The sequence below is a fragment of the Pleurodeles waltl genome, chromosome 10, assembly GCF_031143425.1.
Source record: "Pleurodeles waltl isolate 20211129_DDA chromosome 10, aPleWal1.hap1.20221129, whole genome shotgun sequence".
Lineage (NCBI taxonomy): Eukaryota > Metazoa > Chordata > Amphibia > Caudata > Salamandridae > Pleurodeles > Pleurodeles waltl.
Window position 1 is genome coordinate 335,050,493 of NC_090449.1, and position 17,571 is coordinate 335,068,063.

General features: G+C 44.0%; 1 protein-coding gene across 2 annotated transcripts in view; it reads right to left on the reverse strand.

Moving 5' to 3' along the window:
- Positions 1 to 17,571, reverse strand: part of LOC138261519 (cell death-inducing p53-target protein 1 homolog) — a 617,762-nt gene that overhangs the window by 148,899 nt on the left and 451,292 nt on the right. For both annotated transcript variants that reach the window (XM_069210530.1, XM_069210529.1), the window contains one exon: positions 16,624 to 16,677. In XM_069210530.1, coding sequence (XP_069066631.1) covers positions 16,624 to 16,677 — 54 coding nt within the window. The remainder of the gene's footprint in view (positions 1 to 16,623; positions 16,678 to 17,571) is intronic.

Here is a 17,571-nt window from a genome sequence, read left to right on the forward strand (position 1 = left end):
CATTGCTTCTACCTCTAAAGCCTCCCAAACCCCCCGCCAACACCCATACCCCTCCCCCCCAAGAAGTCCACCCCTCCCAAGAAGGTTCCCCCCACCCAAACCCAAGCCTAAACCCACTCCTCCCAAGCTCAAACCAGCTGCCCCGTCACTCCCCAATGTCCCCTGAGGTGCCTGTCTGCCCCCTTGATGTCCCTACCTGTGGAGGTTAGATGGCAGTCAGGAGTCAAGTTGGGGCACCTTTTAGTAGCTTTTGTGCTCATGGCACTATTGTGGACTGGCCAATTGCCTTGGACAATGACATTTGAAATATCTATGAAATTAAAGCCAACCAGTTAATGTTTTTTTGGTTACATCTTTGTCCTGCATTTGATTCCCTAGGTGCATGTTGTTCCTGGCTGACATTGGTTAAGTGTAAGTATTTGTGTGTGTGTGCTGCTTGCTGATCCTTGTGTGGTGGTTTGATGTATGTGGGTTTGTGTGCAGTGCTGTGGTCTCCCAAGTGAAGTGTGTGTGTAGTGTCTTAGGCTTGTATGTGTATCATAAATGTTGTTGTCATGGTATTGTGTTGTTTGTGGTAGTATATGTTTGATGTGGTTATTTGCAATGTGGACATGTTTGGTGTATGCCTTGTACCCTGATGTGGCTATTCTGTACATGTGGTTTGTGTTGTGGAGTATTGTCAGTGCAGACATGGAGTGTGTTAAGTTGTGCTTTTTTGCTTTGCCTTTGTGTACATGTGACTGTTTAGGTGTGTGTCCCTCAGGGCTGTCTAGTGTACTGTATGGTGTCTGGAGTGGTGTATGCTTTGTGTACTTCCCCTTCACCCATATGTATGACTGTGGGGTACCTTTGTTATTGGTAATGCTTGTTTCTGAGTTGTGTATGTGGCTAGTACATGTGGATATATTTGTTTGGGGAGTATTGTAAATTACATCTGTAATAGTACAGGCTCCTTCCTGGTGTGGTCTTGCTGCTGTCTTCATTGCTGTACCAATCTTGTTGTGGTGTGTCGCTTTGTGTGTTTAGAGTATTGTGCATGGCCTAGTTGAACTTATGTGCTGAATGTGTATGTAATGTGTGTGGTGATTGCTGTCTGGTTTGATGGAGGTGTTTTGTCTCAATGATCGCACATAAATGTATATGTGTGGTGTATGTGTGTCTTTCAATTATTTATTTAATTCTGCATTTTGCTTTGATCGATTGATCGATCAATCCAATAGTCCATCCATCCACCACCACAGGCACACAGCCACGCTACAGCATTCAGTTTCTTTTGGTGAATGATTCCATCTCCTCCTGGATACCTTGGCTCAGATGCACTGCAGACACATCAGCAGCATCATTCATTTTTTCATGATTATTCCATTTCCCCTGGACCACCTTGCCGCAATAGGTTTTTGAAGGATTATTCCATTTACCAACCACACCAATATTGTATTTATCTGTTCAGTTTCAACCTTTTACAATGTCACATTTCACTAACTACATGTTTTTCTTGCTTGGTGCCTTTAGGTATACAAGAGAAGAAGAAAAAACACCTGCAGTACTGCCAAAGAGAAGGCCTGTACAGTGATTTCAGTCCTCCAATCTTTTCTGCTTGTGTAGCTTAGTGCCACAGCCACCTGAGAGATTTACGATGGACCAAAGAAAGTTGCTCCAGAGAAAGTGATCAGTGAGAAGAAGCAGTTTTCCATCAGTGGTGTGCCGACCGCTACCTTTTTCAGGAGACGTGTGCCTGCCACATCGGCCTCCGTGGAGGAACCTGGGAGCAGCATTCCCACATCAACAGCACCACCACAACCTAAGCCCACGACCATGTGTGTCAGTGAGGCAGCCACTACAATTATAGTGACACCGATGAGTAGTGAATTGGAACTGGATTTGTCCATTTTGCAAAGTAGTACCTAATCGTTTCAGAGAAGCAGAGCAAAGTGGCAGCAGCTTGCAGCTAGCAATAGTAGATCCTCCTGAAGTTGACGCAGAGCAGGAGGTCAAGCTTCCTGCTGTGCAAGAACCTCCTCTAGAAACAATGGCTCCCAGATCTCCAACAAAAAAGGAAGGGTATTACTCCACTATCTTCTCCAAGCACCACTTCTGATGACGATGATACGGACATGGTGGGGCCCCACATAGAGTCCAGAAGGCGCAAGGAGAGGCAAGGGAACAGAAAAGTTTCTGAAAGCCTTAGAATCATGTAAGGGGATGTGGAGGAGGATGATGACGATGAGCCAGTCATTGTGGAAGTTGGCACAGAGGAGTCCAACATTACTATTCAACCTGCTTCGAGGAATGTGGCATAGGTAGCACTGCCACCTCCCATTTTTTTGAAGCTCTTTATTGGGATTTTCAAGGTACAAACATATACATAGTAAGTAGCAATGGTTTGTATCACCCCAGGATAGATTCAATTAAGCAACCATGTAAGGGATTGAATTCTTCAAAGGTCTATGGTGGATGGGGTTTCATGTGCCACCTTGTGTTCATCCATCTTACAGAATGGTAATAAGTGAGAGATCAACCATAACAAACAGTAACAATTGTGATGCTGGCAAGCAGGGGGAGGGAGACTCTCCCATAACCTGGAGGGTGCACAAAGGAAGCATAGGAGGCATAGCAAAGAACAACAACTGTGGTAAGGTGTCCAGTGGAGCATGGGGAAGTGTATCTAATGAGGTGTATGGGGGCCTGGGTGCTTGCAACATTTGAGATGTTATTGATCGGGAGGGGTAAAAGAGACTCCTATGAGTGATACATGTAGTCTGCAGTCATGGAAGTGATCGTCAGGATGACTCATCAAGGGGAAGGAGGATGTAATCTATCAAAAAGCTTTTGCACATATATGTTCCAAAGCGTGACGCCTACTGCTCCACTGCGTCCGATCGAAGCATATGATAAAGTCTCCGTCTCCGCTATATCCCATTTATGCGTTATTCAACGCCATACTGAAAGGTCAGATGGCTGAGTTGCTTTCCAAGACATGGCTATCATCTGTTTAAACAGTGTTAATGCTAAATCAGCCAGTAGTAAGTAATGTTTAGAGCATTTTGAGCCTTTAGTGATCCCCAACAAGCATAATAGTGGATTAGGGGAGAGTTGTATGTCAGTCACTGCAGAGGTATGTTCCAGTACTTGGGTCCAGGTACATACCAAAGGTGGGCATCCCAAAACATATGCAGAAATGTGGCATTAGCATGTCAGCATCTGGGGCAGACAGGTGGAGTCCCCGGGAACATCCTTTTTAGGCGGTGTGACGTGAGATAGGTTTGATGGAGGAAATTTAAGACATACATTTAGAGACACATGTCTGACGTGGCTGAGCACCATTGCCCATTGTTTGTCTATAATTACGGTGCCCATGTCTATCTGCCATTTAGTCCTGCCCTTGAACATCGGGCACACGTGGCCCCAGAAGGGCCGCACAAAGAAATGACACAGCTTTATGCCCCACCCCATGTGTAAGGAAATAGTGCAACCCCGGGTGGAGGGGTGGCTCTGTGTCCCCCATCAACCATGCGCCCCTGATAACCTGTATCAGAGCATGATAAGTGAGGAAAGAACCTGAACTCCGGTTGAAGATGTCCTGAATTTGTTGAAATGACTATAAAAGAGCTATCTTCAAAGAAATCACAAAGTTGAAGTAGTCCCAACTTCTGCCAAGAATTAGGGTCAAGGCATCCCAAGAGTAAACTAGCTGCAGGTGGATACCAGAGGGGAAGCTGTGATGCATATGGGGGAGCCAAGCATTTGGGCTTCATATAGCTATTCCACAACAGTATGGCCACGCTCAGAAACGTAGGTGCTCTTTGGCCGGGCTACCCGCCAACTGTAACCAATGTAGTAAATTTCCCCCCAAGTTCATTAATTACAATATTAAATTCACCCACATTTTCTTTCGCCAGCCAATGCATAGGCAATTGCAATTGGGCTGCAAAGACTGAAAAGACACACACTTTCGCGCGGACCCTCAGATTAGGTCTGATTGTAACCGGATTCCCTGAAGAAGGCCCTGGCAGGCACTACTGGGAGCATTGAAAAAAGTATAAGTACTGCAGGAGGATAAGAATTTTGGCTATAGCTACTCGGCCCACTGAAGACACGGGGAGCCTCCTCCAGAAAGCCATTCAATGTTGCACTGAAGTCAAGGCTTTGCTATGATCACCATCTAGGAGATCATTATCAATATGATATACATTAATCCCCAAGGGATAACAAGAATTTCACAAAGCTTAGCCAGAACAAAAATAAGTACAAAAAAGGTGGACAGGCACAGTAAATATAAAAGAAAAAGTATTCAAAATGAGGAGAGGGGAAAGTTAGGGAAATAATAGTAATGTAACAGGAAGACATTCTGGGGCCAGCAGATCTGCCAGCTTCCACAATGGTTGTGGCACGGGCACCCTCGTCTCCTACCGGACCTGCCTCAGACGTTGCCCTCTTCTTCCCCTTGAGTGCTGAGGTAAGAAATAAAGAAGATTTTAAAAAAAGGATTAGTAGTACAGTTAATCTCCCCAAAAATATTTTGACAGTCAGAAGTAAACACAGTAACATTGTACTTTTCTAAATCAGGTTGTTTATAATCGACTCAAGTTGACTTATCACTTTTACTTTCCTAATTCCTTCACCTAAGCCCTACTCCTAATTTCCTAAACTACATTTATGACTACATACCACTAACAATGCATTCATGTTGCAAGGTATGGTCTTTCTTTGCTTCTCAACAACCTTTGATGGACCATCTGAGCCTTAATTGTTTTCAATACATAGATGCATAGTATGATGATATCATACTACACATCACTGGGAGATTGCGATTGGGAGGGACTGCGTAAGGTCATAAATAAAGGCACAGAGAAGGGTATGCTAACTCACCAATATTGCTTATTAGTGCTACCACTATCTTATTCTTGGTGGCAGGAGGTGTCTCAGTTTGTATGGCTTCTTAAGTATTCAGCCCAAGTGCGCCAACAAGTACAATTAGGAAGCACTGACTGAGTACCTGGCTCACTCAAACTGGATCACATAATATTCATAGTAACGCAAACTTAACTAACCTCTGAGAGTCAGCACTGCTATTAGAAAACAATTAGCATTGTGGAATGCACACAACAAATAAATAACTATTACTCACCAAGCCCCAACACCTTGAAGGCTAGCAGGTCAAGCAGGTCCTGTTCACGGTCCAGTAGATTCACCCAGTGGTGCGCCAACAGATGCTGGGTGCGCTGGACCCCAGTGTACCGATGCACCAACCAGTGCATCATCCTCCACAGTAGTCGAAGCTCCCAAAGGGCATAACCATTTGCAGGCCTGCAGCCTTCTGCCAGCATGAAAGGGAGGTGGTGCTGCACAAAAAGACAGGTGCTGAACCGCTGCCTCTCCCAAAGATAGTGTGGGCTGAACTCCTTGGCAGCACAGACATACGCAAAGTAAGAGTCTTGCAGCTGCACCACCACTCCCTCTACCACCCTGCTCTTCCATGGCGCTGGGTGGAAAAAAGACAGGGAAAGAAATAGAAGGAAGGAAGAAAGAAGAAAAACATAAATAAGTAAAGGGACAGCATAAAAAAATTAAGTATTCAAAAAGTCACAAAGAAACACACCATAAAAATGACAGACATGTAAAATACACAAACACAAACACTGATGCAATGAATGAAAATGAGGGGTGGATAATTTAGAAAAGGGTGAGATTACTTAGATTTAGGGAGGATTAAAAGTTATGCCAAGCACAAGGAGACAGAGAAAACAATATGGCTTCACCCATGTGAGCTGAGTGGTGCCGTTTGTGTGATATTTGCAATGCAAGAACATGAATCTTGCTTTTGGACATGGAAAACATAGCTCAAACGGATAAACCGGGCAACTCCGCCCGGTGGCAGAATTCTACAGAGCTTGTGGAGTTTTTTTAACCACTTCACAGAATTCCACATAGTGGGACTCCACAAGCTCTGCCCACACCTAATTAGGACGCACAGTCCTATCAACAATTGTAATTGAGACAATTCCTAGAGGAAAATACGTACTCAATTGTTGATACATCTGCTCCCCTGGTAAAGGTAGCCATTGAGAGGCATCTAAACACGACCTGCTTTAAAAACATTACAGAGATCAAGCTTGAGCAGATAGGGATATGACATCATGCCTTTGTGATCAATAAGGCAGACAGAAACTACCAGGGGATTAACCTCAAATATATGATCATCAGGTGATACTTCTCAGTTACCAAGTTTTGCGTGAAAATCCTTTGAGAGAATAATATACGTCAGTACCTTTATTGTCAGATCTATACTCCAATTCAACAATAAAATCGAAGACAGTTGCTAGGTTAGGGTTTTCTGTGTTAGAAAAGTTGTCATTATAAAAAATATATCAATAAACACTAAAGGCTTGAGAGCAAGTCACACGAAATGCTTGAATTAGTCCATTGTTCAGTGGAACAGGCAATATTGTACAGTCAAGAGTAGTTTTGAGCCAAATGGCTAAACCTGCATGAGCCCTCCTAGTTTCAGAGGGCATTGGAGAGGCAGAAAAGAAAATACAGCCATCACAAAATCTGTTGGTTGGGGTCCAGGTCACTTGTAACAAAACAGTGTCACAAGAGCTAATGAATGTTACCCAATTCTCTGCTCACAGTTTAGCATCAAACCCTGCAATGCTCCAAATCAGTAACTTAACCATTTTGGTAGGGCAGCAAATTGCAGGGGGGGTCTTTAACTGGACAACAATCTTCTTCCACAACTGCGTTTGTCAGATGGCCTCAATTCCACCTTATGACGGATGGAGACCAGCTGTGGTGAAAGGAGCTCCTTTCATCAATAATTACTGCACACCTCAAGCAAAATGGTACAAAAACGACTGCTGGTGAGCACAGGAGAGGCCACAACATTTTGCAGCAATGGAGAGCCCTATTGAAACCCCCAGATCTGTTCCTGAGGTCCTTGTAAAAGTAGCCTACTGGTAGTACCTTAACTCCACTTTGACAGTCAAGGCCTTAGTAGGATAACTGAATCAGTTCCCCTGCACCAAACTGGTTATCAAAATGAACAATAATACAGCCCGACATATTCCTTTTTATGGGCCCCATCTACCCATCACACTCAACGAGCAAACAATATATTTGGAAACAGTTGTGCTTGACACTGGATATTAGAGTGTAACCAATCAATGACCTTATTTGTAAGTGGCTCAGTACTCTTGGGCCCTGATTTATACTTTTTGACACAAACCTGCGTTGGCGCATGCTTGCGTTAAAAAAGTATACCGCGGCTAGCGCCATTCCAGGACACCAGCCGGTGGTAAGGGCCAGTTAGCGTCAAAATTACTGATGCTAACCAGGAGGGGGAGGCGTAGGGGAAACTTGAGGTTGTGCGTGAAAGAATGGTGCTAGTCAGGTTAGAGTAAAAAAAATGACTCTAACCTGATTAGCTTCATTATTTCCAAGCACAACCCCCTTGGAGTGACTCCTGTCTAAGTAAAGATAGAAGTCATGCCCCCCCAGCCCAATGGCCATGCCCAGGGGACTTAAGTCCCCAGGGCATGGCTACTGGGCACAGTGCCTTGTAGGGGGCCCAAGTTAGCCCCCCCATGGCGCTTTGAAAAAATAAATAAAAAATACTTACCTGGGATGGGTCTCCCCAATCCTTAGGTGTCCTCCAGGTGTGGGTGTGGGTGGGTGGGGTATCCCTGGGGGCAGAGAAGGGTGCCTGTGAACTGTTTCAATTGTCTCTGACCATGGAAAAAGGCCCACAGGTCCCCTAACGCCTGCCCTGACCCATGTGTTAAAAAAAAGGGCACTAAGCAGGTTTAGCGCCAATTTTTAAGGCCATCCTTCTCCCGTAAGTGATTTTAGCACAGGAGGATAAATAAGGCGCTAGGGCCTTTGAGTAAATTTTTGCCCGGGAACGCCTACCTTGTACCTCAATCTCAGGCTTGCGTAAAAAAGAAACACAAATCTGGCGCAAACAGAGTATAGATATGCCCCTCGGTCACCACGGGTGAGAGTGTGGGGAAATGGGCCAAGGTGAGAAAATAAGGCCATCCAGCAGCCGGTAGATGGCACACAGAGATATTGCCCTTAGGGCTGTGAAAGGCCGACACATTCGACCAGTCAATAACAGGTTAGGAAGGCTGAGAGCACGGTCAGAATGATGGCACAGGGGTTACTGAGTAAGGTTGAGGCTGGAAAACGTCTGCAGGGCTGTATCTTTGGCAATTGATGGGAAGGTATTGAAGTGATGGAGGTGATAATATTGGAAACATGCCGCTGGACCATGTCCTAAAGCCTCTGTCAGTTTCCTTTCAATGGCCTCTAACCAATCAGACACCAGTTGGAAGCAGGCAGACAAAATGGATTTAAGTCAAGATTTTCACACATCCGAATAAGAGATTCACTACTAATACTATACACTGTGCGAGGATCAACAGGTTGTATTACAAATTGATCTGTAGCAACCTCCACCACTCTTGTCTGTTTCCCATGATTTTTTACAAATTTCAGGGAGTGATCAGGCAACAGGAGGCAGGGTAGTTACCATTTAGAAAAGAGGAGTTTAAACTCTCAGCGAGGACATGGTCTGAGCAATTACTTTGAACCCCTCCTGATAAAGCATGCATATCACTTGGGCCAGAGCACAAGAGCTGTTGAAGGGAGTCTACTGTACAGGAAAGACGCTTTCCTCCTAGCTATATCTCTTTGGCTGTAGTTCCCACAGACCCATCAATAAAACCGAGGAGAGTTATTTTTGTTTTTTTGGGGTAGAAAGCTCAAACGGATTCTTGACCATTATATTAATATCACAAGCTCCGGTAGTAAATAAAAGCCAATCAATCAAAATCACACTCAAAGCTATCCATCCCCTCAGTGGCTTCAGAAAATATAAAAGCTCAGGGGCACACAAAAAACAGACCAGAAATCCCAGACGAGACTTACCTGGTAGGAGATGAGGACTAGGAGGTGGTAGAGGAGAAGGAAACCACGAGGTGGGCTAGGTCCCTTCTGGTCGATGACGGGAGAAGATGAGCCAGCACTTGGCCCAGCCTTTGCCCAGGAACAACCTGTGTGGCAGACGAATGATCCATGCTTTATGTGCTGAAGAAGGTCCCACCTCCTCCACTCCCTCCTCCTACTTCCATAAGGCAATGAGCTCTGGGGGCAGTAGTCCCCCCAAATCAGCCTCTAAAATGTCCCGAGCGGAGGGAAGACCGATCTTCATTTTTTGTGCTGAAGAGGGTACCGCCCCTGCACTCCTTCCTCTTCCTCCTGCAAGGCAAGGCGCTCTGGGGTTGTAGTCCCCTAAATCTTCTTGTTTAATATTATTGATATGGTATGCTCTGCTCTTAAAAATGAATGAAAATGCATTTTTAGTTTAAATGTTATCCCTGACCAGGATTTCTAATGTGAAATTAGCTAGTGGAATGCAGTGATTTTAAACCTTTGGAAATGCTGCCACTTGTCCTTAATGTATTGTTTTTATAATTGCTACAATTGTTATGGCACATATGCTAAAACAATAAACAATATTTAACCATTATAAAGGAACTCTTCAAAACTGACTGTTATGTTGCTTTCCTCTTAGCATGTTGCAGGGCAGGTTCTAGGTAGCAGTGGCGGCCCGTCCTTTAGGGCAGAGGGGCCACGCCCCCCCACCTTTTGCTCCTCATGAAGAGTATCTGTCAGGCTGAACAAAGGTCAGCCTGACAGACACTCTCGTGTTCAGCTCAGGCAGCCAGGAGCAGATATGGGCGATTTGCGTTCCCTCCTGGCTGCCTGAGCTGAACTTTGCTGGGCTGAGGAGGTCCCAGCTCCTATGGGTGTGACCTCCTCGGCTCAGCAAAGGTGCCTCAAGGCCCTCCCCTGGGTGACAAGGAAAGCGTCACCAATTGACACTCTCCCTGGGCGCTTCAGTTTAAGTCCTGAAGTGCCCTGGGCGAGTGTCAATCAGTGACACTTTGTTACAGAGTGGGGTGGGGAAGCAGTCTCACTGACCCCATCCCACTCTCTGACGAGGCTGGGACTGCTGCCTTCCCTATTGACAGACCAGAGGTCAGCCAATAGGGAAGGCAGCAGTCCCAACCCTCTTGGGACCTGGAGGCTGAAGGTAAGTGTGTGTGTGTGTGTATGTGTGTGATGTTTTAAATTGAATGTTTGGTGCGCACGTGCATGATTGAGTGTTATGAGTGTTGTTAATGGATGTGCGTGCATGTGTGTGTGTGTGAAAGAATGAGTGTGTGGGATCTTTTAAAATGAATGTTTGGTGCGTGCATGCATGTTTGAATGGTATGAGTGTTGTTAATTGATGTGTGTGCGTGCGTGCGTGTCTGTGTGTGAAAGAATGAGAGAGTGTGTGTGTGTGTGTGTGTGTGTGTGTGTCCCGCCCGCCCCCCTCCCTCCTAAAGCTGCTGGCCGCCACTGCTAGGTAGGTAGGCAGGTAGATATGGAGTGGGAGGGGAGCTGCTGAGGCAGGCTTTGGTGTGTTCTACTGAGTGGGAGAGTGATTGCCTCCCATAGACAATGCTTTCTCTGTAAAATAAAATGTTCATGAGCCCAATATTTCCTGAGAAGCCTGCTTCAATTCGTGCGCTTCTGCCTCCTTCTTCCGCCACCATAAACTTCCTGTCTCTTTATTTTATCCCTGCTTTCACTCCACTGTTTTCCTGTCTTTAATTCCTCCTTCTGAAACCCTTTTTAAAACAAATTTCACTTGCTCTGGATCAAAGTCAAATGATGAAAAATAAGTCTCTGGTCCCTAAGAAAACGAGAATGCCATGTTCTCCTTTCCAGTGTTAAAAAGGTCGGTATTTTTTCGTTTTTTAAATGGAAAGTAAAGGTAAAGACAACTCTTTCCACGTCACTGTCCAGATGGAGTCTGGTGTTGACTTTTGCCCCAAGATTTAACCAAATCACTAGATCATCCCTCCTTGTGGTGAATGTTCCTGAATTAAAGTGGACGGGTGAAGTAAAATAGGACACAAAATATTCAAGTCAATAACTGAAACAAGAAAGTATGTGCCCAAAAATCCGGTCTCTGTACCAGTAAGTTGACAGTAAAAGTATTTCATTTCGGCAATATGACTATGATCTGAACTATTAGGTACAAGCAATGCGAAAAATTAGTTTGCTCCTATTAGGTAGCGAATGAAATTAAAAATGACACATTATGTTTCACTTTACATTCTTTGAATGGTAGTTTAAATTGTAGACGTGCACTCGGTTTCCCGTGCTTAATAAATGTATCAGTTTATTAAAGGTTTAAACATAGCTGTTACTCTAGGTCCATTGTCTGGGGGCATACTACGAGGGAGAGGGCATTTAACGACAGCATAGCCTCACGTAGACAGCCTACTATAACATTCCACTAACTGAGGAGAGAATGTTCTATATTAATCAGAAAGAAACAGGATAATAAACATTAGAATGGTGCAGTTGAAGGTCCATACCAGCCATTACTGGCAGGCCAGGATTATTTTTTTTCAATGGAGCTCTCAGCATTCAAAAATTCTAATACCCCATAATTAATGCAATAATGCCTGCTATGAAATAGAAGAGTGAATTTTCAAGCTCATGGTAAATGTCGTCCAATCACTAGAAGACTGGTGTGCTGGAGTAACCCACAGAGAACTTAGGGTCTGATTTAGATCTTGGCGGAGGGGAATACTCCATTGCAAATGTGCCAGATATGCCCTCCGCTATCTTACGGTCACATGATATCCTATAGAGATTGTAATAAGGTGGAAGGTATATCCATCGCGTCAATAACAGAGTATTCCCTCCGCCAAGATCTAAATCAAGCCCTAAGTAAAAGGATTTTCTGTAAGTAACAGTGAGTGAAAACTAAGACTCAGAGGGTTAAAGTCATCGCTTTGTGGAAATTATAGGAAGGTTCAAGTGGTTCTCAATTGCACATGGAAACGCTTATAGCACACTGGAAATATTGAAGACGCCTCCATGGACCAAAACATTTTGGGTCGGGTAACCTGATGAGGCCTGGGAGCCATAAAAAAGCACAATCTTTTTTCCCATACTTTGAAGCCATTCCTTTTCACATGGGGCACATGGATGTAAACTCAGTGACGTAACAGTAACAAAATTATGGCCCCCCTGTATAATGCGAAAAAGGGAACTTTAGTCCCCCATATCTCACATATATTCATTGGCTTTGGTCTGAATCCGGGACTCTGAAGGGTTATTGGACCCCTGAAGGGTTAGGCCACCCCTGCTCTGCATAGGCAGTAGGTGCCTGTGTTACGACCCTGTGTAAACTGCTTTCCTGCTTTCATCAACACTGGGATCTCTCCCAGAGATGATTGAACTTATGAATGCTTTCCACAAAGTACGTAAAATTAAAACGTGACATTTCTCTTATAATTATGCAGAGGCACATTGGTCTACTCATCAAGTGCCATGGCCTCATTGAGATCCATGTGGATTTCAGATCGTTAGAGGCTAAGAACTCTGCGCCACTGCTGATTGGTAAATTTAGAGATCCATGCCTGTCTAGCGGCAATCTTTGGCACTTCGGTGGAGTTAGCAGTGCAGCAGTTCCTCTGGCCTCCTGAATTGTTGCTCCTTGATTGTTGCAGCCGCTCTGAAGAGTATTTTTAGTTTCAATTAACGCATTCTCAAAGTGAGCCTTTGTGTTTTTATACCAAACATTTATGCTGTGGGCTCCTAGGACTTCCTCACCTCTAAATCAGGCTGGGGAACCATACGAGTGGCAGAGAGGGAGCTTCTCCATTATACGGTAGGGCTCCTACCAGTGCCGGCTGCCGCATATGTCAAGGAGGGGATGGGGATTGGCGAGTTTAGGACAAACGATGGGGGAAACATTTTGTTTTAAAAAAGAAAATAAACCACTTACCTTGCGCCACCCGTCACCATCTCCTGCCAACTCAGTCCTCTTCTGGTGTTTCAGCATTCGCTGGGACACCAGCCCAGACTCCCCAGCAATCCTGGTGCTGCTTACATGATAAACCTATCATGTAAGCAGCGTCAGGATTGGTCTGAGTGGCAGTCACTGACGCTCAGATACAAGCCTGTGGTCTGTGCTGTTTCTCCAGCCCGGCTCTGCATACAGACAGGCTGGAGAAACCTAATTGTGCATGTGTGTGTGGCGGGCCTGAAACAGCCAGCCAAACACACTTGCACATTTAGGCCCATATTTATACTTTTTGACGCAAAACTGTGCAAGCGCAGTTTTGCATCAAAAAGTATAGCGCTGGCTTGCATCATTCCAGAGCGCCTGCCAGGTGCCAAATTTTTGGAATGCCGTAAACAGCCGACACAAAGAGTGGCCTAGCGTAAAAAAAATGACGTTAACCGGGTGGTGGCGGTGGTATGGGAGAAGGGAGTTTTGCACCAAAAATTACGTTAGACTGATTTGAGGGAAACAAATGCCTCTAACCAGCCCAGCGTCATTTTCTGATGCAAAACCATCCAATCCACATGACTCGTGTCTTTTAAAAGACAGGAGTCATGCCCACCACCCCAATGGCCAGCACAGGGGACCAGGGTCCACTGGGCATGGCCACTGCACCCTGTGCCATGCAGGGGGCCCCCAAGTTGGGCCCCAGATGGCGCTTTAATTTAACAAAAAAAAACTTACCTATACTTAACCTACTTACCTGGGATGGGGTACCCCATCCTCCGGTGTCCCTCTGGTGTGGGTGGGGGTGTTCCTGGTTCTTGAGGAGGGCAACTGTGGACCCATTCCATGGTGTTCAACCATGGAAATGGGTCCACAGGTCCCCTAATGCCTAGTCTGACCCAGGCATTAAATAATGGTGCAAAGCAAGCTTTGCAACATTATTTAGCCCCTCCTGCCCCCCGTGCATGACGTTAGCACTGGGGAATAAATATGGGGCTATGGGGTTAGCACAATTTTTAGATGGAAACGCCTATCTAGAATCACATTGATGCAAGGTAGGTTCATGCATCTAAAAAATGGTGCAAACTACAATATTTTGACATTAGATGGGTCTAACGTCAATATGTAAATATGGAGTTAGTTTTGCGCCGAATTTGTGTAAAAAAAATAATAATGCACATTTGGCACAAATGGAGTATAAATATGCCCCCAGTGCACTCTCCTGCTTCCCCGTGGCCCAGCCCCGCCCTGCACCTTCTGGCTGAGCGAGCAGATGAAAAATGAAAAATAAAACGATAGCAAGCTATTGTTTTATTTTTCATCTGCTAGCTCATTCAGGGGGGCGCTGTCCCGCTGCCACTGCCGACCAAACTCTAACTTTTGCTGTCAGTGTCTGTCCTGCCTGGGCTGAATAAAACAGGGTGATGTCAGGGCCAGTGGTATTGTGCAATTCTGTGAGTGTGGTGTTTTCCATATAATTATGGATTTACTGCACTTATACTTACCACATATCCACTATCTGCTGCAGTAGCTGCAGATATCAATTACAAATATTTCTGCTACCTCAGACAGTTTAAAATTTGCATAGAACAAGCATTCGCAATGCAATGGGTCTCCATTTGCTCAAGTTAGAGCTATTAGCGTTATAAACTCCTAACCTGACTTTTCATGCCACATAAATTAAAAATGAAAAGCAAAACAGCTTCACATAAACAAGCTGATTCAAAGCGCCACGCAGTGAGCGTGAAAGAGACACACAAAAGGAAAAAGAAGTTCGCTCGCAGTCAAACCTATCGGCAAAAGTGTAACTAGCTATGTAACAGGGTCGATGTTCAAGGCGGTAACTAAACCACCTCAAGGAGGGAAAAGGTAAAGCCAATGATAACAAAGGATTTTTGAAGGGCAAGCCATGAACGAGCGATAGTGATGGGCGTAATGTGGGCATGGTTAAAAGCCCAAATAGATACCAACACATCGGAAAAGCACCCGCTGATATGCGCAACCTAAAAAGGGCACCACAAGTGGCATGCAAGTTGGCACGACCTTTGTGCAGGATACCTTGCCACCTTTCCGTTGATAATTGCTGTATCTGGTGTTAAGCAGGGACTAACAAAGTGAACATTTTGCCCACACAGTGTTAATGTGTGTTAAAGTGACAAAATAGCGAAATAGTACTACAACAATGTTCACAGCATTATGCAGCATTTTGTATTTGCTTGAAGTAGTATCTTCATCTGTCCTGCCATGTAATTTGATACTCTGTTACTGGTTAATTCCAGTGGCCTTGTGTGATGTCCAAATCCAAGTCCTTATTACTTATATAAACTTTAATTGCCAAGCAACACATTCCCTTCAAACTTTGGAATTGTTTATCATAAAAGAAACAACTTAAGGGCCCCAATAGCATTACCAAGCAAGTACTACGTAGGTTTTTCTTGAAGAAATTTCATACTTGTTGAAGTGCGGCTGGAACCCGAATAGTATTATTATGTAGGCATGGGCAATCCTTTATAGAAGGAGAGCGATTTCCTAACATACCATGATGACTATTCTGCCATTGCAGTGCATATTTGATTCATCTGTTTACTAAGACACTTATTTCACTAAATGAACATCAAAGGTATGCGAGATCCATGTAATAGTCTCCAGAATTAATGCTACATAAGTGGTATTTCTGGACCTTCCCTTTTAAGGATGCAGCTCTGAGTTGTGTGTACGCGGGGCCACTATTGCTGATTATTGTATGTGTAGCGCTACCTAAGAAGGGTGTAACAATAAACGTTTTTAAATCAAATCGTAGCCAGGTGCTTGTTCTTTTGGTCAGCTCACTAACTGATCTGTCACAGAGCCGCAGAAGGGGGTGTACAAGGGGTTCTGTGAATGTTATTATTTAATTTGTGCAAAGAGCCCTAGTAATGTACAAATACAAAGTACTCTTCTCCTCGGAGTGCCTGAAGGGAAGGGGACTTTGTGCATGTGTAGGGACCACACAGGACACTATTCTTCGTTATTGAACACCCGTTTATTACTTAATAAGTAACTATGTCCTTCAGCAACGACTTCGGAGATACAAGTGACACTTTACATGTTCTAGTTATCACAGATCCCACAGTATGGATAATTTTTAAAGAATAGACCACACACTCCAAAAAGTTTACAGTTTGGGCTTCTAAATAAAGTGTATAATATGACCTGCAGTCCTCAGGACCTCTGTGCTGAAGAAAGCCTTTACCATGTGGGGGCTTTGAATTCGGAGGATATACGTTGACTAGTATATGAATACATGAGAAACTCGATACCCCAAGTATTCAACATATTGTTTACTCTTACCATATGCAGACTTCAATACAATGAGTTAGTCTACTAGGCATTTTTAACCGTACCATGTGGTCCCACAGCTACCCAGTATACAAAATACTTTAGGCTTATACCAACAGAAAACTTCTAGACTCCTACATAGCTCACTTGAGATAGAGGGTAATACCCAGAGTGAGAGGGGACCTTATGCTGAAGCATGCCACCCCTGTAGGTGAGGTTCTAGCGTCCATACAAATGGAAAGCCCTAAATAGCAATTATGTGGAATTAAATGTGGAGCCAATCACTTTGCCTTTGTGTACCTTTGTACTATTTGCTAAAAAAGACAGAATGTATGCCGGATATATCTTGTTCCCCCCTCTTTGATGTTCTTATTTTACCAACCCTTTGATTGTATTCTAAAAACGTCAAAAGAAGAATATTTGATGAACCTTCTGACACTTGCCTGTTTGATTCTGTCCTCCTTGCGCAGTGCCTCCCTGTTGTGCCATAGGTGGACCTGATGAAAAGGCATAGAAGAGACAAAAATGAAGTATTAGATTGTTCTTAATATTGGGTAGAAATCATAAACACACACACAAACAAGTGTATGAAAACATTTTTTTCAATGAACAAAACATTCCCAACACACGAGGGACCTTGAGACCTAATATCCATTCTGCCAGGTGGTGAGGTGTGCAGCTGTAAAGAACTGCAATTTGTATTAAAATTTTAATTTAAGGTCGGATTCGGAGAAGCTAAGATCATAGCTTTTTATGAGTTGGTGCAGCATGAGATTTTAAAGTGATGACTCAGCAAGAAATAAAGGCATCAGTTAAGGATGCGGTTCTACTCTAGAAAAATTAAGAAAGATTGGGGGATATGCCAGAGGAAGAGTTTTGGTTGGATGAAAAGGAACGTGCGGAGAAAAGAATTAAGAGAGATGGTAAAAGGGAAAGAAAAGTTAAGCATATAGATAGGGAGGATGACACATTTACAGTCCTTTTGAGTGAGGTGGGGTTGACACCACAGACAGATTAGGTGTCCTTTGTGGCAAAATGAAAATGGTATCCAGAAGAATACTGGTGCATTTTGTGAAAAGTTAAAGTGGAAATGGCAAGTGAAAACTCAAGTATTAGAATTTGAATACTGGAAATTTCTGAGCACTGAGGAACAGATGGAACATTATATTGGTAACATGGATGATGATTAGAATTTCATTTAGTATGTTTTGGATAAAACTGAGGTAGAAGACTTGGAGCTGAACTATTTTGAAGAGCATTGGCAAAAACAGAAGGTAAAGAGTGTACTCTAAAATCCTAAGAGTGAAGACATGTTTTGACTTAATATAATTCACCACCAAATAAATGTGGATTTGTTTCCAATGAAACATTGAGAGAGGAGGATCAGATCC